Source organism: Taeniopygia guttata, chromosome 4A (assembly GCF_048771995.1).
Source record: "Taeniopygia guttata chromosome 4A, bTaeGut7.mat, whole genome shotgun sequence".
Classification (NCBI taxonomy): domain Eukaryota; kingdom Metazoa; phylum Chordata; class Aves; order Passeriformes; family Estrildidae; genus Taeniopygia; species Taeniopygia guttata.
Window position 1 is genome coordinate 18,163,145 of NC_133029.1, and position 27,512 is coordinate 18,190,656.

At 54.7% G+C, this 27,512-nt stretch overlaps 3 protein-coding genes and 2 long non-coding RNA genes across 10 annotated transcripts; 2 read left to right on the plus strand and 3 right to left on the minus strand.

Moving 5' to 3' along the window:
* Window positions 1-3,908, minus strand: LOC121470002 (uncharacterized). Of its 2 annotated transcripts, XR_012056062.1 has the most exons (3): window positions 3,860-3,908; window positions 1,893-2,027; window positions 1-1,280 (listed from the first exon to the last, which is right to left on the minus strand). It is a non-coding gene; the product is annotated as an uncharacterized lncRNA (long non-coding RNA). The 2 variants fall into 2 exon arrangements; XR_005980461.2 differs by lacking the exons at window positions 1,893-2,027; window positions 3,860-3,908 and adding an exon at window positions 1,533-1,886.
* Window positions 3,909-4,061: 153 nt separating this feature from the next.
* Window positions 4,062-10,102, plus strand: LOC121469997 (nuclear pore glycoprotein p62). Its single transcript, XM_041716228.2, has 12 exons — window positions 4,062-4,363; window positions 5,155-5,543; window positions 6,136-6,246; window positions 6,695-6,826; window positions 6,996-7,100; window positions 7,550-7,658; window positions 7,813-7,957; window positions 8,348-8,397; window positions 8,511-8,645; window positions 9,027-9,138; window positions 9,527-9,593; window positions 9,902-10,102. The coding sequence occupies exons 1-12, from the start codon at window positions 4,077-4,079 to the stop codon at window positions 9,991-9,993; spliced, it is 1,734 nt and encodes a 577-aa protein (XP_041572162.2). The 5' UTR covers window positions 4,062-4,076; the 3' UTR covers window positions 9,994-10,102.
* Window positions 10,103-10,384: 282 nt separating this feature from the next.
* RBM41 (RNA binding motif protein 41) lies at window positions 10,385-18,941 on the minus strand. 5 transcript variants are annotated; one of them, XM_041716236.2, is made up of 7 exons: window positions 18,753-18,941; window positions 16,905-17,021; window positions 16,610-16,802; window positions 13,846-14,050; window positions 12,539-12,909; window positions 11,790-11,937; window positions 10,385-10,763 (listed from the first exon to the last, which is right to left on the minus strand). In XM_041716236.2, the coding sequence occupies exons 1-7, from the start codon at window positions 18,758-18,760 to the stop codon at window positions 10,606-10,608; spliced, it is 1,200 nt and encodes a 399-aa protein (XP_041572170.2). In that variant the 5' UTR covers window positions 18,761-18,941; the 3' UTR covers window positions 10,385-10,605. The 5 variants fall into 5 exon arrangements, with proteins under 5 accessions (XP_041572170.2, XP_072785370.1, XP_041572166.2 ...); XM_072929269.1 differs by lacking the exon at window positions 18,753-18,941 and adding an exon at window positions 18,530-18,620; XM_041716232.2 differs by lacking the exon at window positions 18,753-18,941 and adding an exon at window positions 18,334-18,392.
* LOC140684181 (uncharacterized) lies at window positions 18,894-22,992 on the plus strand. Its single transcript, XR_012056065.1, has 2 exons — window positions 18,894-18,983; window positions 20,131-22,992. It is a non-coding gene; the product is annotated as an uncharacterized lncRNA (long non-coding RNA).
* LOC121469998 (nuclear pore glycoprotein p62) lies at window positions 20,430-27,480 on the minus strand. The gene is made up of 12 exons (XM_041716230.2): window positions 27,163-27,480; window positions 25,982-26,367; window positions 25,282-25,392; window positions 24,699-24,830; window positions 24,421-24,525; window positions 23,863-23,971; window positions 23,564-23,708; window positions 23,125-23,174; window positions 22,877-23,011; window positions 22,379-22,490; window positions 21,788-21,854; window positions 20,430-20,652 (listed from the first exon to the last, which is right to left on the minus strand). Exons 1-12 carry the CDS (start codon window positions 27,456-27,458, stop codon window positions 20,561-20,563), a joined length of 1,740 nt encoding a protein of 579 aa, XP_041572164.2. The 5' UTR covers window positions 27,459-27,480; the 3' UTR covers window positions 20,430-20,560.
* Window positions 27,481-27,512: the final 32 nt, after the last annotated feature.

Consider the following 27,512-nt stretch of genomic DNA (forward strand, 5'->3'; position numbering starts at 1 on the left):
TTGAACTACTTGCACGTGCCTTTATTTTCTTTCCACAAACCATATACTGCAGGCAGCACAGGGAGTCGCAGCATCTTTTGGGTACAACCTCTCCCCTCTGTCACATCTCGCTGCTCCCAAACCCTTCATCTTCCCCCAAACTCCCCATCATCCTCGGCATTTCCCAGGTTTAAAGGACAGCCATGCTGCTGGCTGAAGAAGAGTCTAAGCAAACAAGCCTAAAGAAGCGAAGCTGCCAGGCAGGACACATCAAGGGGAGACAGGGAGCAGGGCTCAGCCGGGCTCACCCGGAGCCTTGCAGCAGATCTGACATCGAGCCCAGCGTCACCACCCCAGCCGCTGTTCCCATGGCTACACGGGAAGATAAATTGGGTTCAAGGAACCTCGTGTCGCTACATTATTTAACAAACAGACAGTCACGCTCAGGAGGAAAACACAGGCAGGGACCCAGTTTAGCAGCTGCGTGGGCTGATCAGATGCCCGAGTGCCTCACGGCGTGGAAAGAGCCCAATCGAGCTCAGCCCGAGCCAGGCAGGGTGTTAGCCACAGGGAGACTCCAGCACGGCCACAGAAGAGCCATGCTGGTCCTGCAGGACCACAGCTGCTTGTCCACAAACCCAACCAGACCTTGCACCTGACAGACCCATTCATGAAACAATCCAAAGCCTGACTTCAGGAAAGGAAAGGCCACCCCACGGCAGGTCTGTGTTCTGGCCCAGGACTCAAATGCAGCACTGGGCAAAGAGGAAAGGAGTGTGGGCACGAAGAAAAGCATAGGAGGAAAAAAGAGCGTGGAGGAGTTATAGGGTGTTAGGAGAGATGGACGGGCTCTGAGGGCAAAGGCATCGATGGAGCTTTGCTTGGAAAAAGAGGCTCAGCACGGCAGCAGTGAGGAGAAACAAGAGGGGTCTGGGGGAGCTGAAGCAGGAAAAGAGGAGCAACAGGAGGTGTTTGGCCCCATGAGTGCCCTGAGCCAGCGCGGGATGAGCAGGACTGTTCTCACCCCACAATGTTTTCAGTGCAGGTGTAACCCAGCGCCTTTCCCCTTCCCCAAAATCCTGCAAGGAGGAGCAGAAGGTGACCCAGGTCGCTCTGTGATTCACCAACCACTGCAGAGGGCCGCGATCCTGGGAGTCTGTGAGATGCCAAGTGCACTGGGCTGTTGTCAGGACCCTTCCCTGGGCAGGCAGAGGGGACATGAGCAGGACACAGCCAGGCCAGCAGTGCCACCGTGTGGGAGCAGGTCACCTCCTTCTGCCAGGACACGGCAGCAAGGGCTCCTGGAGCGGGAAGGAGAGCAGTTAGAAACACAAACACGCAAACATCTATAAATAAACGCAGCTCTCACCCTCCCCCCATCCCAAAACTTAAAAAGAATGAGAGACTTATCCAGATAAATTTTCTCAGCCAGAAACCTGCTCCTTGCTGGAAGCCAAAAGACTGTGTTGTCTCTCACGTGTTTTTCAATAATGCCCAGAAACATAACCCACTTTCACCAGGCACTGAAGTGAGACTGACAGGACTGTAATTACCAGGGTCTTCTTTCTTGCTCCTCTAGAAAATGGCAGGTTTGGCCAGCTTCCTGTGTGCAGGGACCTCTCCAGTCTCCCAAGACTTGGGAAATAATGGAGAGAGATCCTGTGATGACAGGCCCAGCGTTTTCAGTGCCCTGGGATGAACCCCACTGAGCCCCATAGATCTGTGTGCATCCAGCTGGAGCAGCAAGCCTCAAACACGTTCAGCTTTGGCAGGGAGTTTATCCTGCCCTAATCACAGTCCCACAACACGGAGCTCTGTGTGTCCCAGGGCCCAGCCCTGATGTTAATGACAGAGGTGAAGAAGGCATTAAACACCTCTGCTTCCTCCATGTCCCTGTTTGGGAGGTGTCTGACCTTGTCAAGTGCGAACCGATGTGATCTGTGATCCTCCTTTTGCTGGTAACATGTTTCAACAAGTCCTTTTTGCTGTCTTTCACAGTGCTGGTAAGCTTGAACACTAATCAAGCTCTGGCCACGTGAATTTTCTCCCTGAAATTTTGAACAGCATTTCCCTCATTTTTCTGTGTAACCTGTCCTTGCTTCCCATGTCATACACTGCGCCTTCAGTTCCCCTCTGAGTCCCTGTGACAATAACCTGTCTTTTTTTTCTCCACAGGAGTGATTTTGATACGGAATGCAGGTCAACTTGACCTTGTTGATACCTCCAACCTCAATGCAGAATAGTCCTCAGCACTGATTCTACCTGCAGAGCCTGGTATCTCTGACCCAAGGGCACCTGAGAAGGTGGGGTAATCCCAGAGGAGTGCACAGAGAAACGCAGCTTAACCCTTGTGTGCAGCACAGCCCACTGGGAACAGCTGGTTCCAAGGGAAGGCACCAGCACAGGCAGGAGTTACAAGGAAACAGTGTTAGGAGAAGTTCTCTCTAAGCACCATTTGTGTTGGTGTCCTAAAGCACAAGGTAAAATTCCAGCATGTAGGGGTTTAAAAGAGAAATGTAACTATCATTTTTCTGGCAGCCACAAGTACTGCACAGGTGTTTTTACTGAATTTTCCAACACATACGTAGGTCTCCATCTTCAGACAATGCTGCTAACTTTGACATTGCTTCCTTCTCTGTTGAAAAGTTCCTTTATTATCTGGTTTCTAGGTTATAAAAACTTACTTCTTGGCCTCCAGAGCCAGCTGGTTTCCTTTCTACTTAATGATAAAGCTATCTTATCTGGCTTTATGGAATGCTGAACTTCAACAGCTAACAGTCATCGAGCCATATGAACTGGTTGCACCCTGGAATTTGTTGATCAGAGAAAATAATTTTCCTTCAGTAATATCCTGATAATTGTCCAAACTCTAGCAGCTCTTTCCGCTTAGCATTTGACTGGAAATTTTCGGTGAGGAAGTAAAGCTCCTTGCTCTGCAAAAGGTCAAGAGTTCTCAACAATAAATTAATTTTTCTATCAGAAGTTTTGCCATTGGAATGTGTAAGTCAATCAGCACATTTAACTAAAACCCACTCAATTCTCTAGAAATTATCTAATTTAAATTGATAGATTCCTCTGGAATAAAAGGCTGTTATTTCAAACTGGAAAAAAGTGGTCAGGCAGTGATCAAAGAAAGCAAGCACTGAAAAGTTCCTTATTTCATATGGCCTGTTTGGATGAGACCTGTGTTGGCAGGTACGAGTTCCTGTCCCGCACCCTCGGCCGGGTGTCCCCTGGCCTGGTACCACTTCACCCCGCAACCCCAGCCCGGCCACCCGAGTCCCGGACCGGAACCTGCCCACCCCACACCCTGTCCTCCACCCCGCCCCGGTATCCCCTGTCCCACCCGGTGTCCCCTGTCCCACCCGGTGTCCCCTGTCCCACCCGGTGTCCCCAGTCCTGGCCCGGTGTCCCTGTCCCGCCCAGTGTCCCCTGTCCCAGCCCGGTGTCCCCTGTCTCACCCCGTGTCCCCTGTCCCGGTCCGGTGTCCCCAATCCCGGCCCGGTGTCCACTGTCCCTCCCACTGTCCCTGTCCCGCCCGCTGTCCCTGTCCCGCCCGGTGTCTCCTGTCCCCTATCCAAGCCCGGTATCCCCTGTCCCACCCGCTGTCCCCTATCCCAGCCCGCTGTCCCTGTCCCGCCCGGTGTCCCTGTCCCGCCCGGTGTCCCCTGTCCCGCCCGGTGTCCCTGTCCCTCCCGGTGTCCCTGTCCCTCTCGCTGTCCCTATCCCAGCCCGCTGTCCCTGTCCCTCCCGCTGTCCCTGTCCCTCCCGGTGTCCCCTGTCCCTCCCGGTGTCCCTGTCCCTCTCGCTGTCCCTATCCCAGCCCGCTGTCCCTGTCCCTCCCGCTGTCCCTGTCCCTCCCGGTGTCCCCGTCCCTCACCCGGTCCCGCAGCCGCGTCCCCCGTCCCCACAGCAACACCGCCCCGCCCCGTCCCGCCCCTCAGGCCCCAACAGCCAATGGGAGCCGCCATGCCTCGAGTGACGGCCGCGCTGGCCAATGGGCGCGGAGGGCGGGAAGGCGCGGGCGGGCCCGGGCGGGGCCGGTGACGCCATCGCGGCGCTCCGGGCCCGGCCCGCGCCGCCGCCGCCGCCGCGCCATGAGCCAGTTCAGCTTCGGGGCGGCCGCGCCCGGCGGCGCCTTCGGCCTGGGCGCGCCCCGCGCCGCCACCACCGCGGCCACCGCGGCCCCCGCCGGCTTCTCCTTCTCCGCGCCCGCCTCCACCGGCTTCAGCTTCGGCAGCGCCGCGCCGGCGGCGGGCGGCGGCCAGCCCGCCGGGCTCTTCTCCTTCAGCCGGCCGGGCACGGCCGCGCAGCCCTCGGGCTTCAGCTTCGGCTCGGCCGCGGCGGCCCCCGCGGCCCCGGCGGCCGCCGCCTTCCCGCTGGGGTGAGAGCCGGGCCGGGGAGGGACGGGCGGAGGGACGGGCGGGGGGAGCGCGGTCCCGGCGGGGCCGGCCGAGGCTCGGCGGGCGCTCCGCTCCGCTCCGCTCCGCTCCGAGCGAGCCGTGCCCGGCCCCGGTGCCCGGCGCTCCCGGCGCCCTGCACCGACCGCCCGCCGGGCCGGGCTCGCCGAGCCCCGGCGCTCCCCGGCCGCTGTGCCGAGGGGGCCCTGCACGCGGGGGAAGGAAAAGTTACACACAGAAACGCTCAAGCTCTGAGAGCGAGCAGGAAACGTCGTGTTCCTTCTGCCCCGAGTCCGGAGTGCTCTGAGGGTCTTCTCGGCACGCTGGGAGGGATCTGTCGTTCAGGAAAGGCTGCGACTTCTGCAGCGGCTCCGCGGAACTGCTGCTGTCAAAGCTTGCCAGATGGGAGCTGTGGGAAGGGAGCTCAAATGGGGACGAGCAGAAAAAAAACAGCCTTGGGTAGAGGGAGTGGAAAGCGGTGAGCTGAGAGAAGAAGGAGCAGCTTCACGTGTGCTGCCATAAAATGTCCTGTGGTACCTGGCTGGGTGCAGGTGATGAAGGGAGGGTCACTAAAAGAGCCCTAAGGGGGGATGGCAGGTGACAGCAGCTGGATGGAGTCTGTTGTCAGAACTGGGACACAAGCCTGCCCAGGTGTGCATCCCTTTGAAAGGAGGGTTCTGCTGTCAGCAAATGGTCAGGGAGAAAGCTGGCTGTGTACTTGAGTGGATGTGTGTCTCAAGGAGAGTGGTTTCCTTTCTTTTCTTTTCTTTCCCAGGGCAAACACACCAAAAGTGAACTTTGGAGCCAGCAGCAGCACTCCAGCTCCTGGGATCACGGGGGGCTTTTCTTTTGGTACCCCTGTGGCAACCAGCACGCCCTCGAGTCAGGCAGCAGCCCCGTCTGGCTTTGCCTTTGGCTCAGCAGGCAGCAGCAGCAGCAGCAGCACGGCTCCGTCTGGGACAACAGGAGGCTTCACCTTCTCCAGTGGCACCACGACTCAGGCGGGGACAGCCGGGTTCAGCATCGGCACCGCGGCTCCGCAGGCGACGTCCGCAGGGCTGAGCTTTGGCACGGCCCCTGCGGCTGCTGCCAGCACCAGCACGGCCACCCTGGCAGCTGCCAGCCCGGCAGCAGCGCCCTTCAGCCTCGGGGGGCAGCCCACAGGTGGGTGAGCTGCGTGGAGGCTGTGCTGTGTGCAGCTGGGCACGGGCACAGGTTTGTGGGCACGGGGATGGGGCTGTGGCCCAGCCTCACCCCCATGGCTCCAGCTGTGAGAAGCAGGGGAGCAGCACTGACAGCACTGAGCCATGGAGTGCCCAGGGGCACTGAGCAACCCCCAAAGGGAGCAGGGGGCACACGGTGCAATGCAGGAACAGGAGGGGGATGGAAGCTGGGCTGAAGAACAAGAGGGGCTGATGTTTGCAGCCTTCTGAAGTGTTCTGGTGTTGCTGTGTGTGGGTTGAAGCCTTCTGGAAGTGTCTGGTGGCACTCTGTATCGTGGCTATCTGGGCTGTCACACGGACTGTGACACAGCCTTGGGGGCAGCTGGAGGCTGGCAGCCTGTGGCATGGGCATGTCTGCAGGTGCAGCTGGGGCAAGGCTCTGCAGCCTCTGGCTTGTGCTGGGGCAGAGTGGAGTGAGGGCTGGAGCCAGAGGTGTTTGTGACAGGCCTGTCCAGGCTCTGCAGTGCTGGGCAGCAAGTGCTCTTTGGCCTGCAGGAAGAAAATCCACCTTTTCCTTTTGCTCCTGGTTCCAGGTCTGACCTTTGGGGCACTGCCTTCAACAGCAGCCACCAGTACAACCACAGCAACAACGACCACAAGCAGCAGCCAGGCACCCACCCTGTCCTTTGGAACCAAGCTTGGAGGTAGGAAGCTGTTCTAGGCAACAGTTCCTTGAGGCTTTGGGCAATCTGCTCTCCTGGTAATAGTTGTCTGTTGGAAGCAGACAAATACACTGGGTGTGGGAAGGGGCCCCAGGCATGGGTTCTGTGGGTTTGCCCTGGCAGTGGTGATCTGTGACACCTCCTGGAGCCTTTGGACAGCATGTCCTGTGGTTCTGATTGTGTCCCACATACCAGATTCTGTTCTGTGCTTGTTTGGGAGCACAGTGGGAGGAAGGCACAACCTTGAAGGGGAACATTGTGAAAGACAGGCAGGGAGGGAGAATAAGAGGAAAAGGAGGTGAAAATGCTGCCATGCCCAGGAGCTAGGTGTGGCTGGGCAGTTTGTGTCCCCCTCCCTGCAGGGTTGTTGTGCAGGGGCTGGGAGCTCAGTGTGCTCTGCTTGTTCACATGGAGCTGTTTGTCCCTGCAGTCACATCCACAGCTGCCAGCACGGCCTCCACCACCAGCACCACCTCAGTGCTGGGCTCCACGGGGCCCTCCTTGTTTGCATCTGTGGCAACTTCCTCAGCCCCAGCCTCCTCCAGCACCTCGGGCCTCTCACGTGAGTCTCTCCAGGCAGGTCTGTCCCTGGGGCAGTAGAGGAGCAGTGGCTGCTCCCTGGGGCTGCTGCTGCTGCAGGCAGAGGTGGGGGCAGCAGCTGGGCACAGCTTTCCCAAGGGGCCCTGCATTCCATGGCTTATGCAACATTTAATGGTGTCTTCTCTTCACAGTGGGTGCCACTTCCACTGGTTCCACTGGGACAGCCAGTCTGGGGACACTTGGCTTTGGATTAAAAGTTCCTGCAACCACAGCTGCCACAACGAGCACTGCCACTGGTAGGAACAAGATGCTGAAAGTCACTGAAGAGAGGGGAGACTGAATTCAGTGCTCTGTAGGGGTGTAAAGAGCCATGTCAGGGTAGCAGCACAGCAGCTGTGATTTGTAAAACCCTCAAGTAACTGAAAAGAGCACAGTGTGTCTTCCTGGGATCCTTTCCCATCTCTTTGTGAAAACACAGAATTCTCTCACTCACTGCAAAGGTGCAGGGGAGGAGCTGGGTGTGCTGGCAGTTATTGGTTCTGCAGTAAAGCCGAGGACATTGACAGGGCTGTGGGCTGGGGATGTTTTCAATCCCTCCCTGACAGATGGAGCATTTGCAGTTGTTGCCTTCAGAGGGATCTACTGCAGCTCCTACAGCCATGGGCAGTGCCCACTGGAGCTTTCTGTGCTTGGGAGGTACCAGGTGTGTCCCCTTCTGCTGCTTGACTTGAATCTCTTCCTGCAGGGACTACTTCTGCTGCTGGCTTTCCTTTGAATCTGAAGCCATTGACTACCACTGGTGCCATTGGAGCTGTGACCTCCACAGCTGCCATAACCACAAGCACCACACCCAGGTGGGGTTTTGTGACCCCTGAGCATTCCCTGCCTGGGCCAGGAGCAGCTGCACTGCTCAGGCTGGGGGCTGCAGGAGGAAGGGCAAATCAGGGAGTGTTGTGGTGTTTCTCTTTCCTGACCTCGTGTCCTGTGCTGCCCCTCACCCCCTCTCAGTGCCCCCCCTGTGATGACTTATGCCCAGCTGGAGAGTTTGATCAACAAGTGGAGCCTGGAGCTGGAAGACCAAGAGAAGCACTTCCTCCATCAAGCCACACAAGTGAATGCCTGGGACCGCATGCTGATAGAGAACGGAGAGAAGGTGAGCTGACCTCCAGTGGAACCTCACTCTGCCTGCCTGGCTCCTCAGAGCTCTCTGTTACAGGTGCAACAAGCCATTGAGTGGCACTTGCTGCTTGTCAAATAGATGTGAGCTCCAGCTGGGTGCTTTTCACAGCCTCTCTGTGTGTCACTTCTGGCCTTTAGGCCTTGGAGATCTGTTCTGTGCCTTTGCTCTGTGACACCGAGTTCTCTTAGGGGGGATTATTCCAAGCTGAACCTCCCTTATTCCATCTTGGCTCTGTAAATCTTCATGTGGCCATCTCTTGTTTGCAGTAGAACTTGCATGCTGTGCTCTCCCCCTCCCACCTCTCTTCCTTGGAGAGCTGCCTTCTTGGTTTTCAAGGTTTCATGGAGTGTCTTCTGTTTGCAGATTACTTCTTTACACAGAGAAGTGGAGAAGGTGAAGGTGGACCAGAAGAGGTAGGAGACCTGGAGCACTTTTATTTCTTCTCTGCACTGGCCTGCCTGGCTGTGTGACAGCTCTGCAGCGTCTGCAGCATGAACGGGAAGCATTTGGCTCTTTCTCTTTGCAGACTGGATCAGGAACTGGACTTCATTCTGTCCCAGCAGAAGGAGCTGGAGGACTTGCTGTCCCCTCTGGAGGAATCTGTGAAGGAGCAGAGCGGGACCATCTACCTGCAGCACGCGGATGAGGAACGGGAGAGGACGTGAGGCACAAACCTGTGGGGATGGGGCCGAGCACTGGCCTGTGCTCACAGCCCTCAGCAGGAGTGGAGCTGGGATGGGTGACAGGATTATCAGTGCCTGCCATCAGATATTTCATCCTGGTTTATGCACGGCAACTTTAGATTTTACTCACAGTCCTCCACTCTCTTGCTTGTCTGTCTCCATGTGTAGATCAAAGGAGACAGAGACTGGGAGTCCCCTCCTGTGGGTGATGGAGCCTCCCTGGGTGCTGTTCCCAGCTCTCTGCCAGCCTGGGCTGCAGCTGTGGCAGCTGATGCTGATGGCCCACAGCAGTGTGACTGTGAGCAGGCCTTCCAAGTTGGCTTTGACCATTCTGATCTTGGTTCCTGTGTGCTCTGCAGCTACAAACTGGCTGAAAACATCGATGCTCAGCTGAAGCGCATGGCACAAGATCTGAAGGACATCACAGAGCACCTGAACACATCAAGGGGTCCAGCAGACACGAGTGACCCAGTAAGTTCAAGCTTCTATTTTTATTGTTTATATTACCTTGATGCTCCTTATGGCTTTACTGAGAAGCTTTTTTTCCATAAAATTGCCTTTCAGTATAGCAGACTGAGTTTTTCCACCTTCATTTTGAATTTGGCCACCTCAAGCCTAAGGTTATGAATATTCTGCTGGTTCCTAGGTCTAAATTAAAATAAGCCAAAGCCACAGATATGTCATCCAAACTGTTCAGTTTTCTTGCTGGTTTGGAATAGCAAAGTAGCAGTGTTGCTGCACACACTTCCCTGGCTAGGTGGCTGCTGTCTTGGGGAAGCTGGGCAAGGAGTAACTTTGCCTTTGACTCCTGGTGTTTATGCAGTCTCACAACTGACTTGCACCTTCTCTCTCTGCTCAGCTTCAGCAGATCTGTAAAATTCTGAATGCACACATGGATTCCCTGCAGTGGATTGACCAGAATTCAGGTGAGATTTGTCCTGCTGCCTTTTGGCAATGTGAGTGGGAAGCGGGAGCTGTGTGTGAGTGTTCATTCCTGAATTCCTGAAGATGCCTGAGGAATCTTCCTCCTCACCTTCAGTGGCACTGTCCCTTCTGACATCTGCTTCAGTTCTGCTGCTGTGCCTGATGAGAGGCCTCTGCCGGGAAGTTACTCCTGACAACTGCAGTGTTTTACCAAAAATGCCCCGTTTGAATGTTGTTCTTTGTCCTGCAAGCAAGTGTCCACAGGGTTGTGTTGTGGGATGACTGACATTAATTCCTGTTTCTGCCACAGCTGTGCTGCAGAGAAAGGTGGAAGAGGTGACCAAGGTTTGTGAGAGTCGCCGCAAAGAGCAGGAGCGCAGCTTTCGGATCACCTTTGATTGAGACACTCCCATGTTCAAGGGATGAGTCTAACACCTCTAGAGTATGAGGTCTGAAATGATGACCTGGCTTTGTATCTTTTCTTGCAATAAAATGTGTTGTTCGTTCCAAAGGTGATGTTTGTTGTGTTGGACAGGAGAAGCTGAGAAACTGCCTGAAGTTTGTGGAGGAAATGTGGTCTCTGTGCTTTAGCTCTGCCTGTAGTCTGCTGAGATACACAAACACTGCTTTGGAGGGCTCAGGGCAGTCTCTGTCTCCAGGAGCACCAGCTGGGCTGGGAGGCTACCAGGACTGAAGTGTGGACAGTCCTGGAGCAGCAGAATGCAGCACACTTGCCTCTAGAAGCCTTGTGGACTATAAACATCAATAAGCACACACTAAGGAAATACCTAAATCCACAATAAGTGCATTTATTTACTTGGCCTCTTGCCTCCCTCCTTACCACAACAGTGTTTGGGCACTGCCCAGCTCTCAAGAAGAGCCCAGTCCCCAGCTCTCCCCACTCTGAGATTGCTGGACCTGCACGTTGCTCCCAACAGTCCTGCATTGTCCCAGGTTCCAGCACAGATTTCCCACAGCTTGCTGAACTGCACAAGGCTGCCGGTTCTCCATCCCTCACGTGGCAGGAGGGTTCTCTGCAGCAGAGGAGCTGGGGCTGGCAGAGTCAGCCTCTGGCAAATGCTTCCTGCTTTTCCCAAAGGCGATCACCAGGGGCTTCCCCTGCAGCTTGTACCCGTTCAGCAGCTGCAGGGCGCTCTGGGCCGACCCCATGTCTGCAACGAGAGGCACAGTGGGCACAGGACACCCAGCACCTGCTGGCATGGGGACACGGCCACCCAGGGGTGTTCCCATCTGGTGGCCACTCAGCCTGCTCTAGTGCAGCCAGGCTGAAACGTAAATTTTAAGGAATTTAGAGATTTTAGAAGAGCTAAGATTTTAGTTAGAGATAAGCCTTACTAGAGTTAATGAAAATAAATGAGTAGGCCTTGATGAAGTTAAAAGTTAGTAGTTAACTAATAATTGATTGCTTTTCAGTACAATGTTTAGTTAGCTGGGTTTATAATGAAGAATATAGAAACTGATAAATAGCTTTTAGGAACATAAGACAATTGTGGACCTCCTCTGTTCTGAAACCAATTGAAAACAAAGAATGGGAATTCTACCAAGAGTTCATTTGTCATATTTGCATTGAAAAGGTAGAAAAGTCAGAATGAGGAAGACTTCATTTACTTCCTCATTTTAAAACCCCTCCCTATGAAAGGGACCACCGACCCATTTCAAGGGACAAACCACGCCTGCTGAATGGCTTTTGAAGTGATTAGCACACGAAACGAGGAATGGGATGTACCAAAATTATGAATATGTATTTGTATTTTGGGTATTCAATACTTGCATGGATAAAAAGACTCTGTAATCACCTGGAAGGTGCGGTGTGTATTTGGGAGTGATCCCACAAGCTGCCCGGCGTCGAATAAACACACACTTTCTAACTTTACACTGTTAGAGAGTTTTGTCCGTCACAGTTAGGTATTGGTACTAGATCAATATCCATTTTTTTTTTTTTTAATAAATGAAGGCTGCCTGCGGAATGAACACTGCACATGGCAGACCACATTGCTTGTGCTCTGGTAAATCCCCTTCCAACCCAGGGAACAGACCATGGCACAACAAGAAGAGAAGGGAGTGAATTCCCCTGCTTCTCCTTGGAAAGCAGGCTTGGCAGCAGCACAGTGCCCTGCAGGAGGATGTGACACCTTTGGAGTCAGGGAAGAACTGAGAGGCATGGGGCAGCAACTCACCAGGGAAGGTGATGAAGGCCTGACCCCGCATCCGGCCGCTCAGGAGGCGGAACTGGATCAGTGGGCTGTCCTCCTCCTGGAAGCGAGCAAACAAGGACACCAGGTCCTTCACTGTCACTCGGGGGCCCAGGTTCTTCAAATACAGCACCTGTAACAGACACAGAGGGTCAGCCAGCCTTTGCCACACAGACACCTTTCAGCCTTGTCCTAAATCTGTACAGCTCGAGGTGTGAATTAGCTCAACCCTCACACCCATGTGCTAATGATGGCATTTAGAGGACAGGTGGGTGTACAGAGAGTGGCAGCTCTGAGCTCAAGGCATCACCCTGCTTGCCTGCATCAAGCACTGACAGTTTCAAGGTTATTATAAAACAGTTCAGTTTATTCAGTTCATTCCATTAATTTATAAAACACAAAAATCTCCAGCTACCAGACAGAACAGCTTGAGTAAGGTGACAGCAGGCCTCAGCCAGGCCCAAACAGACAGAGCACATCTTGACAGGGGACCTGCTGAAGCCAGGGAGGGCTGGGCTCACAAGTACAACTCTTTACAACTCTTTGCCAGGCTGGTGACTTCCCATCAGAGCCCAAGGACACTTTTTCCCCCCATAGTGGAGGCTGTTCTCCCACTTGCCCGGTAGGATCAGCCCAGCAACTTCAAGGCAACAGCAAAGAGGAGCCTTTGCCTACTGACATGGCTTCAGGGCATCCTGCTGAGCAAGGATAAATCCTGATTCATCTCAGCTTACCTTGCTGGGCTCCCCTGGATGGTAGGATGAGAACCTGGGTATTTTCCGGAGTTCTTCCTCTGAGAGGCGGTTCTTGAGGATCTCCTCTTCAGGGACAAACTCGACTGGCTCTTTGATAACTACAGGCCTTGGAGGGGACTGGTGGGGCTCTGTTGCAGAAACACTGGGACTTGCTGCCTGTTCTGCTTGGTCCTCCTGGTCTGGAAGTGATGACTCCCCAGGTATAGCCCGCTGTGGGGTCGAGGACAAGCAGGGGTCACTTGTAACAGACTGGACATTTTCAGGGCACTTCTTGCTCAGCAGCTCTTGGTAAACACTCTCCAGATGAACCATGGGGTCCTTTTCATCTGTTCCACTCCTCTGAGTGTCATCTAATTCATAAGAGAGATACATGGTAACTATCACCTATAACCTGGAAAACACACAGACTGCAAGAAGAGACACAGAACGGAGAAACCCTGTTTCACCCCAGCCTCTGTGCCCAGGCTCTGAGGGTTTTTTAAAACAAGAGCAGCCCCAGCTGCTGGTTTTTAAAACAAGAGTTGGTTCCCCAGCTCAGGATGAACCTGCAGAGAGGAGCAGTTCCCCCTGTGCTACGTCAGAGCTCTTCTCAGAGATGCCCTCATGCGATTATCTGCAGCCACTTTTCAGCACTTTCCAGTGACTCCTTCAACACACCTTCCCGCTCCTGCACGTGCAGCAAGGATGGGCCACGCTGCCTTCCTGTACCACTACATGGAATATTTTCAAGGACATCAGATTAAGCTCCCGGGTTTAAAGAAGGTCCATGACATGGACTGATCAATGATCTCTTTTAATTATTTTTAATGGAAATGAGGACAAATGTGAGAGCAGCATCTCCCAGCCTTCAACTGGACCCAATTCCCCTGCAAGGATGAAGCTTTAACAAGTCATTCCTCCTCTTACCTGCTCCATACCTTTGCTTCCTTCACCCCCTGCAGAGAAGGAACAATCTCCAGTCCCACACAGGCACTTTGTGTAACTCAGGCCTCGAGGCTCTACCAAAGCTTCACCCCAGCTCCTCTCCCACACCCAGAGCTGCCCTGCACTACATGCAACACCTCAAGGAGACCCACACTCTCCAGAAACAGACTTTAAAAGCCTCTATAAACCCTTCAGAGAGCCAACTCTCTGTCCGCTCCCGTAAGAGAGGAAAATATCTCCTCCCACACAGCACCAAAGCAGAACCACATCCTCAGGGACAGAGGCCCAGACAGAAACGCGCTGGGCCCCCACACGGGCCGGCTCTGGGTGCTGCACCGCGGCAGGAAGAGCCTGGGCAGGACCTTGGTGGTAGAGCGCCCTGAGGAAGGAGTGGCGGTCTGTTCCCTGGAAAAGGGCCCTCTCGATCTCCATCTCCCGCCGGCTCAGCTGCTTGCTGCCCGCAAACCTCTGTGGCAGCGCCAGGATGCGCCGCCGCTCCTCCAGCTTCTCCTGGATGGCATCCAGCCGCTCCTGCGTGGCCTCCGGGGCTGCCCCCAGCCCAGGGCCCTGCAAAACAAGCACGGCTTGGCTCAGCCACGGCAGGGCCAGAGGCAAAGGCACAGCTGTTACAGAATTGCTGAGAGAGAGAGCGCGTGATTTATGTCTGCAGTGAGAACTGAGCTACCCCTCAGACTAGGCCCTGATAAACCTTGGTGGGGCCTAGGAGCCTTTGATGCAGTGAGAATTCAGTTGTGGCGCAGTCAGAAATTAGGTTAAGGCAACTAGAAAGTAATCAGCTATCCGAGCATAAATTAAGAGTAGGGCTGCAGTGTGAAAAGCCTGACCACCTTAAGACAAAGATAAACAATGTTAGCTTGCCAATCAGAGTGCCTTTGTAACCTGTAAATTATACAGAGGTGTATAAAAACTGCCATCTTCTCTGGAATAAAGGGAGAACGTTGCATTGATCATGTTGGTTGGATGTGAGTTCTGTCCTGTCCAGCTTTCCCGATATCTGAGGTCCCTGGCCGCACACAGCCCCAGCCCCACGCTGGCTACAATTAGGAACCATCCCCAGGCACCAAGAGGTCCTGGTACTGCAAGGGTGGGAAAAATGCAACCACACAGCAAGCTCAGTTCTTGAGGGAAGTGGAGAAACAGCTCCTTTCTCACGACCTGTCTGTGCTGCTTCCCTCCCCCCGGCCTGTCTCCTCTGTCCCTGCTGCCTCTGATTCCAGCCATTTTCCACAGCCACCTTCAGTGACTGCACAGCCATCCTCTGGCAATTCCTTCCCCACACCTACAGCATCCCTGAGCTCAAGTTTCCACCAAGCTCTTAGTCTGTGACCCTGAAAACCCAGTTTGCTGAAAAGTGGACCCCCAGCTGCTGTTTGGCACCTGAAGGGAGATTTATGCTGAGGACTAAACCCCAACCAGCATCACTGAGCCAGCTTCCAGCAACCACACAGGAGCTGCAGCACAGCCCTCACAGCTCAGCTGTGAGCAAGGAGCATCCCTGGGTACACAAACCTCCCTGCATGGAACACTTCATGCTGCCACAGCACAGAGACACAGCCCAGCTGCTGAAAGGGCACTTCTGCTCCCCCATCCACCTCCATCAGGACACAGAGAACACACTTTGATGGGGCTGTGGGTGGATTTTCTGTTCTCAAATTCAGTTTCAGAATTCCTGTGGTAGAGCCTTCTGCCTCAGGCAAGAAACCAGGCTTTCTCCCTGCACTGAGCACAGCCTAACAGAGTTTCCCATGGTACCTCTGCCCCACATCTGCACAGCTTCTTCCATTCACCATTTCACAGCTTCCCTGAGGCACAAAAGGCTGTTTATATGGAAAAGCAATTCCCGGAAATCATTTGTTGTACTTTGTTTTCAAAAAAGCTGCCACTTAGCAGCTGAAAATAACAGAAATCTGCACTCAGTACTTTGCCAAGAGCTCCCCAGGCAATCTGAAGTTCTCTCTGTCTCAGCTGACATTATTCATCACTCATGGTGGAATCTTTCACTCAGGGCCTCCACCCCCAAAGCTGCATATCACTACCTGACTTAGGCTTTCTCCCTAAATATTCTTCTCTCAGAAGCTGTAGAAGACATACCCTGATGTCAGCCTTATTTTCTGTCAGAGTAGTGTTTTCCATACAAATAATTATTCCTGAACATCCCAGAATACATTTCATACTAAATATAACAGCTGCTACTGACGACATTGATTTTCATTCTTAAATTAACGCCACTCCTCTCTGCACCAAGCTTTAATCAGGCCACACCAGGGGTGGATTTGCATTTAAACACCAAAGCAAGGAATGATTTCAGCTGAAAAGAGGCAAACCCCTGATTACCACAGACAACTCTCTCCTGCACACAGCTATAACTCAGGAACAGGAGACAAAGGGAAGCCAAGGATCAGCCTAACTCCTGCTTTGCATTTTCTAGTTTGGCAAATTAAGAGCAGGACACTCCAATGCACCTGATATAGGACAACCACAAAAGCCTCTTGTCTCTGGAATGTGGAAAAAAAAAAAGGGTGAAGGTGGGGGAAGGGGAGAAACCTGCTGGAAGAGCACCCAAGGAGACCCCAAGGCACTGCCACCACACAGTGGTGGTGGCACAGACCACAGTGGTCTGACAGCTCTGCACTATTTTCATGTGGCTATCCCAGAGCCCCTGAAGGACATGCAAGCCCCTAAGGAGAACAGTCCCTACAAACAGCCATCCCAAATCAGCAGTGGGATCCAGGGATGTATCAGGATACTCAAAGGAGGATTTGAGATGCTTTCAACTATTTTCTCCTCTTCTGGCATTTACATCCTTCATATACAGGTATAAACAGGTGAAATGATTTGTTTGAGATCAAGGCAAAAGCAGGAATACCCTCACATCCTGCTGTGTTCCAAAGGACCCACTCCTGCCTCCACCATATCTTTTAACATTGACCATTCCACCAAAGAAAAGAGGCCAGAAGAAATGTAGGATAGTGCTGGGCTAAAGGCAAGGGATACAAGGAGAGGCCATTCTTTACCAAAGGCTTACAAAAGACTGGAATTTTCTACCAGAGAGCCACAGGGTTAGAGGAAGCTGACCAGGCTCAGAAGAGAGCAGAGCACGCCCACCTTCCTTGCCGAATCCCGGTTCTTCCAGAGCAGAATCTCCGAGTCGGAGAGCCCCAGCTCCCGGAGAGACGAGGTTTCTTTGTCACTCTCCTGCAGGGCCTGGAACTGTGGCAGGGTCAATGCCCCCGCAGCCTCTTCTCCAAAAGGTTTGTAAAAAGCTGCAGGAGCAAAGCATCTCCGCTTTGACTTACACCTGTGAGCCAAAGGAACACGACAGCACAAACAGCTCAGCACTGAGGACCTGGGGACAGCCAGGGGCTGGTCTCAAACCACACCTGAGCCAGACCAGACTTACTGCTCGATGGACACAGTGGTGTCAAGCTGCTGGTGAAGGAGGCTCTTCAGCTGCCTCTCTCCTTCTGTCTCCAAGTCTTCCAGGAGAAGCTCATCACTGGACAGGCTGCTGTTCACCCTGGGGCACACAACCACAGCACAGGCACGGGCAGTGAGGCAATGGAGGAAACACTGCTCAAAACACATCCTTGCTACAGCTCCTCCACCTCTTGCGCTGTTTTTATGGGATTTAAAAAAACAAGGAACCAAAACTACTTGACCACAGCTCCCTTTAACATTACTAGAAAAGTCAACAAATTTGGGATTCCTTTGAGAACATTAAAGTACCCCAAGGAGCCCTTGGGTGTTTTAATATTGGTGTGAGGGTTGTTTGTTTACTTTAAAATCACACGCCATCATTTTTATTGACCGAAATCCTCTTGCATCAGCATCTAGCCAGTGTGAAAAACACCAGTCACTTGGGTTTTAAAATTTTAAAAGTTTAATAATAATAAAATGGTTATAAAAATAGTACTACAATTAGAGTAATAAAATTTTAGAGTTAGGACAATTACAAGACAATAAAAAGCAAAGAATTATGGACATCTGGATGCTCTCAGACACTAGGTCATGAAAAGCATGCCTTGTGAACAAAGGAATAACCTTAAAAGCAACAGCCTGTTGCATATTCATATATCTCATACATGATGCATAAATTCCTTGCAAATTAAGAACTTTTCTGGGTTTTGTCAACTTCTTCCCCTTAATCCTGGTGGTTCCAAAAAGACGGAGAGAAGGTGGAAGAATGTTTGTCTTTTCTGATAAGGATGGGGTAACTCTTTATGTGCCCTGTCGCTGTTATCTCTGTGTGAAGAGCTTTTTGATTACCTCATCTCTTGCTTGAGCTAGTAAAAAGTCCTACATCACAGACGTCAATTTCAACATTATATTGTATCCTAAAACTATATTTAACACAGTACTTAAGAGAAATAACACAGCATAACTTTCTAACATTACACATATAACATTCATCGCAACATTTGCGAAAAGCAATCACAAATTATGCATTTTTCACAGCAGACACTGCCAGTTCCAAATGAGGCAGGGAGGAAAGCGAAACCGCGACGCCGAGGAGAAGCGGTGAATTCCAGCAGCGCTTTTCCCTTTCCGGGGTCACTGCTCTATGCGGCGCAGCCAGACCCCAAATCCTCCCACCGCAGGCGCTCCCGCACCGCCCCGCAGCGGGGCCGGGGCGGCAGCGGGGCCGAGCCCGCCCGGGAGCCGCGCACGCCCCGCTCCGGCCCCGCTCCGCCCCGCTCCAGCCCGCTCCCGCCCCGCTGCGGCCCCGCTCCCGCCCCGCTCCGGCCCCGCTCCGGCCCCGCTCCCGCCCCGCTCCGGCCCGCTCCGGCCCCGCTCCGGCCCCGCTCCGGCCCCGCTCCGGCCCCGCTCACCGGCGCATGGCCCCGCCGCTCCGCCCCGCTCCGGCCCCGCTCCGGCCCCGCTCCGGCCCCGCTCCGGCCCCGCTCCCGCCCCGCTCCGGCCCCGCTCCCGCCCCACTCCGGTCCCGCTCCGGCCCCGCTCCGCCCCGCTCCGGCCCCGCTCCGGCCCCGCTCCGCCCCGCTCCCGCCCCGCTCCGGCCCCGCTCACCGGCGCATGGCCCCGCTCCGGCCCCGCTCCGGCCCCGCTGCTCCGGCCCCGCTCCGCCCCGCTCCGGCTCCGCTCCGCCCCGCTCCCGCCCCGCTCCGGCCCCGCTCCCGCCCCGCTCCGGCCCCGCTCCGCCCCGCTCCGGCTCCGCTCCCGCCCCGCTCCCGCCCCGCTCCGCCCCCGCCCCGCTCCGGCCCCGCTCCCGCCCCGCTCCGGCCCCGCTCACCGGCGCATGGCCCCGCCGCTCCGCACACCGGCCCGCCCGCGCCGGGAGCCGCCCCGGAAGGAGCCGAGCCGAGCCGGGCCCAGCCGGTGCCCGCAGCGCTGCCCGGCCCGGGTGAGCCCGCACGGCGTGCCCGGTGCCCCCGGGACAGCCGCTCCCCTCTGCGGCCGAACGCACGGCACTCAACGCAGCCTTGGTGCCTTGAGACCGGGACCGGAAGGGATCTCGCGTCAGGTGTCGTCACGGGCAAAGCGGCTGCAACGAGGAGATGGGAACGGGGTTTATTGCTGACTAAAGCACAGCAGGATAATGGGAAGTGAAATCAGCCCTTAGAAACACCTTCCCCCACCCGTCCCTCATACCCCAGCAGCGCAGGGAGACGGGAATGGGGGTATGGTCAGTTCATAGGGGAATGGGGGTTATGGTCAGTTCATAGGGGAATGGGAACGGGGGTTATGGTCAGTTCATAGAGAATGGGAATGGGGGTTATGGTCACTTCATAGGGAGATGGGAACGGGGGTTATGGTCAGTTCATAGGGAGATGGGAATGGGGGTTATGGTCAGTTCACAGGGAGATGGGAATGGGGGTTATGGTCAGTCCATAGGGAGATGGGAACAGGGGTTATGGTCAGTTCATAGGGGAATGGGAACAGGGATTATGGTCAGTTCATAGGGAGATGGGAATGGGGTTATGGTCAGTTCACAGGGAGATGGGAACAGGGATTATGGTCAGTTCATAGGGGAATGGGAAAGGGGGTTATGGTCAGTTCATAGGGAGATGGGAATGGGGGTTATGGTCAGTTCATAGGGAATGGGAACAGGGATTATGTACAGTTCATAGGGAGATGGGAACGGGGGTTAGGGTCAGTTCATAGGGAGATGGGAATGGGGGTTATGGCCAGTTGGTCACCTCTGGTTTTCCTGGTGCTCAGGGACAGGAGTCATTCCTCTGCTGCACTGTGGGGTCCCTCCCAAAGGAGACAGTTCTCTGTGAACTTCTCTGATGTGAGTCCATCCCATGGGCAACAGCCCCCCACAGGCTGCTGCAGTGTGGGGCACTGTGCCACAGAGTCCTGCCAGGACAGGCTGCTCCAGCCTGGGAGCAGGGCAGCTCAGCCATGGGATCACAGCCTCCTGTCAGGCACGCCCCTGCTCTGGCATGGGGCTCCTCCATGGGCTGCAGGGGCACAGCTGCTTCACCATGGTCCTCACCACAGGCTGCAGAGCAATCTCAGCCCCAACACCTGGAACACCTTTTTCCCTCCCTCCTTCACTAACCTTGGTGTCTGCAGAGCTGTTCCCCTCACAGGTTTTCACCCCACTCTTCTCTGGCTGCAATTACAACTGAGCATCAAATTTATTTTTCTTTCTTATTAAAAAGCTGTTTCACAGAGGCATTACCACCATATCTGAATGGCCCAGCCCTGGCCAGCAACTTGTCCATCTTTTGGAGCCACCAGGGACTGGCCCTGCTGGTCATGGTGGAAGCTTCTGGCAGCTTCTCACAGAAGCCACCTCTGCAGCCTCCTCCTGCAAAGCCACGCAGAGCCCTCCAAGGCAGCATATCTGTTATCTCACCAGCCTGCAGGCACAGCTAAAGCACAAGGAGTACACACTTCCTGCAAACTTCATGCAGTTTCTGATAGGAGCACGTGAAATCCAGTCCAACACCACAAAGACTGGCTTTGAACAAACAGCACATTTTATTGTAAAAAAAGAAACAAAACCAGGTCATTATTTCAGTCCTCAGCTCCCAAACACCGCTGTTTTCTGTGGAGGTTTTATGTTCATCCTTTGAACTTGGGAATGTCTCAATCAAAGGTGATCCGAAAGCTGCGCTCCTGCTCCTTGCGGCGACTCTCACAAACCTTGGTCACCTCTTCCACCTTTCTCTGCAGCACAGCTGTGGGAGAAACAGGAATTAATGTCACAGTCACCCCAGAAGACAACCCTGCACAGTTTTGCCTGCAGAAAGAAGAATATTTCCTTGCTGACAGTCACTCAGATTTGACAGTGGACAAAGCAGGAGGAAAACACAACCCCATGAACTACCAATAAGACAATGTCTTCATTATTTAATGGCAGAAGAAAAAATGGGTCTCCTTTATAGGAAAGTTTAAAGCAGATAGCTATTTTCACACACATTCTGTAAAGAATTCAGGTTGCACAGGAGCTGTACCAGATTTGCAGAAAAAGGCATGTTTAGAATGTCGAGCTTAGCAGAAGGTTCTGAAAGAAAACACCTAATTAGCCCCTGATCTAAGCTAACATGAAGAAGAGCAGGCCTGCTTTCACACAAGTTGTTACCCCAGGTGTGAGCATTTCACAGCAGCAGCCAGGCAGAGCACTGAGCACTGAGAGGAGAGCTGCTTTATTCTGCCGTGCCCCCGTGTGGCTGCTACCAGTTAAAATCCAAACGGCACAAAATTCCAGAATCCCTCACCAGGAGGCACTCTCCCAGGGACAAAAGTTCCTTTTTTCTGTCTTCTTTTAGTATGACTCCACTGTCAAGTGTTCACTCCTGAGTGCATCTCTCTGTGCAGTGGAACTCAAGCTTTGGAGGCTGTGAAATTCCCATATTATTCCTGCAGTTACCCAACCTGCAGATCAAGGCAGGCTGCTCCATCTTACCTGGATGTGGCTTCCTGTTTTCATACTAGGAGGGATGGAAACACTCAACACAAACACATTCCCCTCACCAGTTTTCCTGCACCACAGGCAAACCACACACTCTTTAGAAGCTGAACTATTTAACATTATTTTTACAGAATGAATAAGGTTTTCAAGTTCTCTGCTTTGCATGGATGCAATTCAAGGAGGGCTTTTTGGGTAAAAAATATCAGTTGTCAGGAGTAACTTCCCAGCAGAGGCCTCTCATCAGGCACAGCAGCAGAATTGAAGCAGATGTCAGAAGGGACAGTGCCACTGAAGGTGAGGAGGAAGATTCCTCAGGCATCTTCAGGAATTCAGGAATGAACACTCACACACAGCTCCTGCTTCCCACTCACATTGCCAAAAGGCTGCAGGACAAATCTCACCTGAATTCTGGTCAATCCACTGCAGGGAATCCATGTGTGCATTCAGAATTTTACAGATCTGCTGAAGCTGAGCAGAGAGAGAAGGTGCAAGTCAGTTGTGAGACTGCATAAACACCAGGAGTCAAAGGCAAAGTTACTCCTTGCCCAGCTTCCCCAAGACAGCAGCCACTTAGCCAGGGAAGTGTGTGCAGCAACGCTGCTACTTTGCTATTCCAAACCAGCAAGAAAACTGAACAGTTTAGATGACATGTCTGTGGCTTTGGCTTCTTTTAATTTAGACCTAGGAACCAGCAGAATATTCATAACCTTAGGCTTGAGGTGGCAAAATTCAAAATGAATGTGGATAAATTCAGTCTGCAATACTGAAAGGAAATTTTATGGAAAAACAGCATCTCAGTAAAGCCATAAGGAGCATCAAAATCAATTTAAAATTTATCAGAAGGAGCTGGTTATTCAGATCTTGCTTCATGAGGATATAAAAGCAGTAAAAAAAAGTATGAGTGGAATATCCACATGGGGACAAATTAAGAGCTAGAACTATTTCAATATCCTTTGCCTCTTCAGCAATATAAAATAAAAGCTGGCATTTACCGGGTCACTCGTGTCTGCTGGGCCTCCTGATGTATTCAAGTGATCAATAATGTCCTTCAGATCTTGTGCCATGCGCTTCAGCTGAGCATCGATGTTTTCAGCCAGTTTGTAGCTGCAGAGCACACAGGAACCAAGATCAGAATGGTCAAAGCCAACTTGGAAGGCCTGCTCACACCCACACCAGCTGTGGGCCATCAGCATCAGCTGCCACAGCTGCAGCCCAGGCTGGCAGAGAGCTGGGAACAGCACCCAGGGAGGCTCCATCACCCACAGGAGGGGACTCCCAGTCTCTGTCTCCCTTGATCTACACATGGAGACAGACAAGCAAGAGAGTGGAGGACTGTGAGTAAAATCTAAAGTTGCCATGCATAAACCAGGATGAAATATCTGATGGCAGGCACTGATTGTTAATCCTGTCACCCATCCCAGCTCCACTCCTGCTGAGGGCTGTGAGCACAGCCCAGAGCTCGGCCCCATCCCCACAGGTTTGTGCCTCACGTCCTCTCCCGTTCCTCATCCGCGTGCTGCAGGTAGATGGTCCCGCTCTGCTCCTTCACAGACTCCTCCAGAGGGGACAGCAAGTCCTCCAGCTCCTTCTGCTGGGACAGAATGAAGTCCAGTTCCTGATCCAGTCTGCAAAGAGAAAGAGCCAAATGCTTCCCGTTCATGCTGCAGACGCTGCAGAGCTGTCACACAGCCAGGCAGGCCAGTGCAGAGAAGAAATAAAAGTGCTCCAGGTCTCCTACCTCTTCTGGTCAACCTTCACCTTCTCCACTTCTCTGTGTAAAGAAGTAATCTGCAAACAGAAGACACTCCATGAAACCTTGAAAACCAAGAAGGCAGCTCTCCAAAGAAGAGAGGTGGGAGGGAGAGAGCACAGCATGCAACTTCTACTGCAAACAAGAGATGGCCACATGAAGATTTACAGAGCCAAGATGGAATAAGGGAGGTTCAGCTTGGAATGATCCCCCCTAAGAGAACTCGGTGTCACAGAGCAAAGGCACAGAACAGATCTCCAAGGCCTAAAGGCCACAAGTGACACACAGAGAGGCTGTGAAAAGCACCCAGCTGGAGCTCACACCTATTTGACAAGCAGCAAGTCCCACTCAGAGGCTTGTTGCACCTTAACAGAGAGCTCTGAGGAGCCAGGCAGGCAGAGTGAGGTTCCCCTGGAGGTCAGCTCACCTTCTCTCCATTCTCTATCAGCATGCGGTCCCAGGCATTCACTTGTGTGGCTTGATGGAGGAAGTGCTTCTCTTGGTCTTCCAGCTCCAGGCTCCACTTGTTGATCAAACTCTCCAGCTGGGCATAAGTCATCACTGGGGGGGCACTGAGAGGGGGTGAGGGGCAGCACAGGACACGAGGTCAGGAAAGACAAACACCACAACACTCCCTGATTTCCCCTTCCTCCTGCAGACCCCAGCCTGAGCACTGCAGCTGCTCCTGGCCCAGGCAGGGAATGCTCAGTGGTCACAAAACCCCACCTGGGTGTGGTGCTGGTGGTTATGGCAGCTGTGGAGGTCACAGCTCCAATGGCACCAGTGGTAGTCAATGGCTTCAGATTCAAAGGAAAGCCAGCAGCAGAAGTAGTCCCTGCAGGAAGAGATTCAAGTCAAGCAGCAGAAGGGGACACACCTGGTACCTCCCAAGCACAGAAAGCTCCAGGGGCACTGCCCATGGCTGTAGGAGCTGCAGTAGATCCCTCTGAAGGCAACAACTGCAAATGCTCCATCTGTCAGGGAGGGATTGAAAACATCCCCAGCCCACAGCCCTGTCAATGTCCTCAGGCTTTACTGCAGAACCAATAACTGCCAGCACACCCAGCTCCTCCCCTGCACCTTTGCAGTGAGTGAGAGAATTCTGTGTTTTCACAAAGAGATGCAAAAGGATCCCAGGAAGACACACTGTGCTCTTTTCAGTTACTTGAGGGTTTTACAAATCACAGCTGCTGTGCTGCTACCCTGACATGGCTCTTTACACCCCTACAGAGCACTGAATTCAGTCTCCCCTCTCTTCAGTGACTTTCAGCATCTTGTTCCTACCAGTGGCAGTGCTTGTTGTGGCAGCTGTGGTTGCAGGAACTTTTAATCCAAAGCCAAGTGTCCCCAGACTGGCTGTCCCAGTGGAACCAGTGGAAGTGGCACCCACTGTGAGGAGAAGACACCATGAAATGTTGCATAAGCCATGGAATGCAGGGCCCCTTGGGAAAGCTGTGCCCAGCCTGCTCCCCCCACCTCTGCCTGCAGCAGCAGCAGCCCCAGGGAGCAGCAGCCACTGCTCCTCTACTGCCCCAGGGACAAACCTGCCTGGAGAGACTCACGTGAGAGGCCCGAGGTGCTGGAGGAGGCTGGGGCTGAGGAAGTTGCCACAGATGCAAACAAGGAGGGCCCCGTGGAGCCCAGCACTGAGGTGGTGCTGGTGGTGGAGGCCGTGCTGGCAGCTGTGGATGTGACTGCAGGGACAAACAGCTCCATGTGAACAAGCAGAGCACACTGAGCTCCCAGCCCCTGCACAACAACCCTGCAGGGAGGGGGACACAAACTGCCCAGCCACACCTAGCTCCTGGGCATGGCAGCATTTTCACCTCCTTTTCCTCTTATTCTCCCTCCCTGCCTGTCTTTCACAATGTTCCCCTTCAAGATTGTGCCTTCCTCCCATTGTGCTCCCAAACAAGCACAGAACAGAATCTGGCATGTGGGACACAATCAGAACCACAGGACACGCTGTCCAAAGGCTCCAGGAGGTGTCACAGATCACCACTGCCAGGGCAAACCCACAGAACACATGCCTGGGGCCCCTTCCCACACCCAGTATATTTGTCTGCTTCCAACAGACAACTATTACCAGGAGGACAGCAGATTGCCCAAAGCCTCAAGGAATCGTTGCCTAGAACAGCTTCCTACCTCCAAGCTTGGTTCCAAAGGACAGGGTGGGTGCCTGGCTGGTGCTTGTGGTCGTTGTTGCTGTGGTTGTGCTGGTGGCTGCTGTTGAAGGCAGTGCCCCAAAGGTCAGACCTGGAACCAGGAGCAAAAGGAAAAGATGGATTTTCTTCCTGCAGGCCAAAGAGCACTTGCTGCCCAGCACTGCAGAGCCTGGACAGGCCTGTCACAAACACCTCTGGCTCCAGCCCTCACTCCACTCTGCCCCAGCACAAGCCAGAGGCTGCAGACTTGCCCCAGCTGCACCTGCAGACATGCCCATGCCACAGGCTGGCAGCCTCCAGCTGCCCCCAAGGCTGTGTCACAGTCCGTGTGACAGCCCAGACAGCCACGATACAGAGTGCCACCAGACAATTGCAGAAGGCTTCAACCCACACACAGCAACACCAGAAGACCTCAGAAGGCTGCAAGTGTCAGCCCCTCTTGTTCTTCAGCCCAGCTTCCATCCCCTCCTGTTCCTGCACTGCACTGTGTGCCCCCTGCTCCCTTTGGGGGTTGCTCAGTGCCCCTGGGCACTCCATGGCTCAGTGCTGTCAGTGCTGCTCCCCTGCTTTTCACAGCTGGAGCCATGGGGGTGAGGCAGGGCCCCAGCCCCATCCCCATGCCCACAAACCTGTGCCCGTGCCCAGCTGCACGCAGCACAGCCTCCACGCAGCTCACCCACCTGTGGGCTGCCCCCCGAGGCTGAAGGGCGCTGCTGCCGGGCTGGCAGCTGCCAGGGTGGCCGTGCTGGTGCTGGCAGCAGCCGCGGGGGCCGTGCCAAAGCTCAGCCCTGCGGACGTCGCCTGCGGAGCCGCGGTGCCGATGCTGAACCCGGCTGTCCCCGCCTGAGTCGTGGTGCCACTGGAGAAGGTGAAGCCTCCTGTTGTCCCAGACGGAGCCGTGCTGCTGCTGCTGCTGCCTGCTGAGCCAAAGGCAAAGCCAGACGGGGCTGCTGCCTGACTCGAGGGCGTGCTGGTTGCCACAGGGGCACCAAAAGAAAAGCCCCCCGTGATCCCAGGAGCTGGAGTGCTGCTGCTGGCTCCAAAGTTCACTTTTGGTGTGTTTGCCCTGGGAAAGAAAAGAAAAGAAAGGAAACCACTCTCCTTGAGACACACATCCACTCAAGTACACAGCCAGCTTTCTCCCTGACCATTTGCTGACAGCAGAAACCTCCTTTCAAAGGGATGCACACCTGGGCAGGCTTGTGTCCCAGTTCTGACAACAGACTCCATCCAGCTGCTGTCACCTGCCATCCCCCCTTAGGGCTCTTTTAGTGACCCTCCCTTCATTACCTGCACCCAGCCAGGTACCACAGGACATTTTATGGCAGCACACGTGAAGCTGCTCCTTCTTCTCTCAGCTCACCGCTTTCCACTCCCTCTACCCAAGGCTGGTTTTTTCTGCTCGTCCCCATTTGAGCTCACTTCCCACAGCTCCCATCTGGCAAGCTTTGACAGCAGCAGTTCCGCGGAGCCGCTGCAGAAGTCGCAGCCTTTCCTGAACGGCAGATCCCTCCCAGCGTGCCGAGAAGACCTTCAGAGCACTCCGGATTCGGGGCAGAAGGAACACGACGTTTCCTGCTCGCTCTCAGAGCTTGAGCGTTTCTGTGTGGAACTTTTCCTTCCCACGCGTGCAGGGCCGCCCTCGGCACAGCGGCCGGGGAGCGCCGGGGCTCGGCGAGCCCGGCCCGGCGGTCGGTCGGTGCAGGGCGCCGGGAGCGCCGGGCACCGGGGCGGGCACGGCTCGCTCGGAGCGGAGCGGAGCGGAGCGGAGCGGAGCGCCCGCCGAGCCTCGGCCGGCCCCGCCGGGACCGCGCTCCCCCCGCCCGTCCCTCCGCCCGTCCCTCCCCGGCCCGGCTCTCACCCCAGCGGGAAGGCGGCGGCTGCCGGGGCCGCGGGGGCCGCCGCGGCCGAGCCGAAGCTGAAGCCCGAGGGCTGCGCGGCCGTGCCCGGCCGGCTGAAGGAGAAGAGCCCGGCGGGCTGGCCGCCGCCCGCCGCCGGCGCGGCGCTGCCGAAGCTGAAGCCGGTGGAGGCGGGCGCGGAGAAGGAGAAGCCGGCCGTGGCCGCGGTGGCCGCGGTGGCCGCGGTGGCGGCGGCGCGGGGCGCGCCCAGGCCGAAGGCGCCGCCGGGCGCGGCCGCCCCGAAGCTGAACTGGCTCATGGCGCGGCGGCGGCGGCGGCGCGGGCCGGGCCCGGAGCGCCGCGATGGCGTCAC

Bases quoted from the DNA above. Each gene is read 5' to 3' on its own strand.
- RBM41 (XM_041716231.2), bottom strand. From the start codon at position 17,089: ATGTGTTTTGAGCAGTGTTTCCTCCATTGCCTCACTGCCCGTGCCTGT. The intron at 12,910-13,845 runs GTCCTGCCCAGG...CTTATGAATTAG, and splicing joins CAGGGCGCTCTACCACCAAG to ATGACACTCAGAGGAGTGGA. The intron at 11,938-12,538 runs GTAAGCTGAGAT...TGTCTGTTACAG, and splicing joins ATCCAGGGGAGCCCAGCAAG to GTGCTGTATTTGAAGAACCT.
- LOC121469998 (XM_041716230.2), bottom strand. From the start codon at position 27,458: ATGAGCCAGTTCAGCTTCGGGGCGGCCGCGCCCGGCGGCGCCTTCGGC. The intron at 26,368-27,162 runs GTGAGAGCCGGG...TTTCTTTCCCAG, and splicing joins GCCGCCGCCTTCCCGCTGGG to GGCAAACACACCAAAAGTGA. The intron at 20,653-21,787 runs GTGAGATTTGTC...TTTCTCCCACAG, and splicing joins GTGGATTGACCAGAATTCAG to CTGTGCTGCAGAGAAAGGTG.
- LOC121469997 (XM_041716228.2), top strand. From the start codon at position 4,077: ATGAGCCAGTTCAGCTTCGGGGCGGCCGCGCCCGGCGGCGCCTTCGGC. The intron at 7,659-7,812 runs GTGGGGTTTTGT...ACCCCCTCTCAG, and splicing joins ACCACAAGCACCACACCCAG to TGCCCCCCCTGTGATGACTT. The intron at 8,398-8,510 runs GTAGGAGACCTG...TTCTCTTTGCAG, and splicing joins GTGAAGGTGGACCAGAAGAG to ACTGGATCAGGAACTGGACT.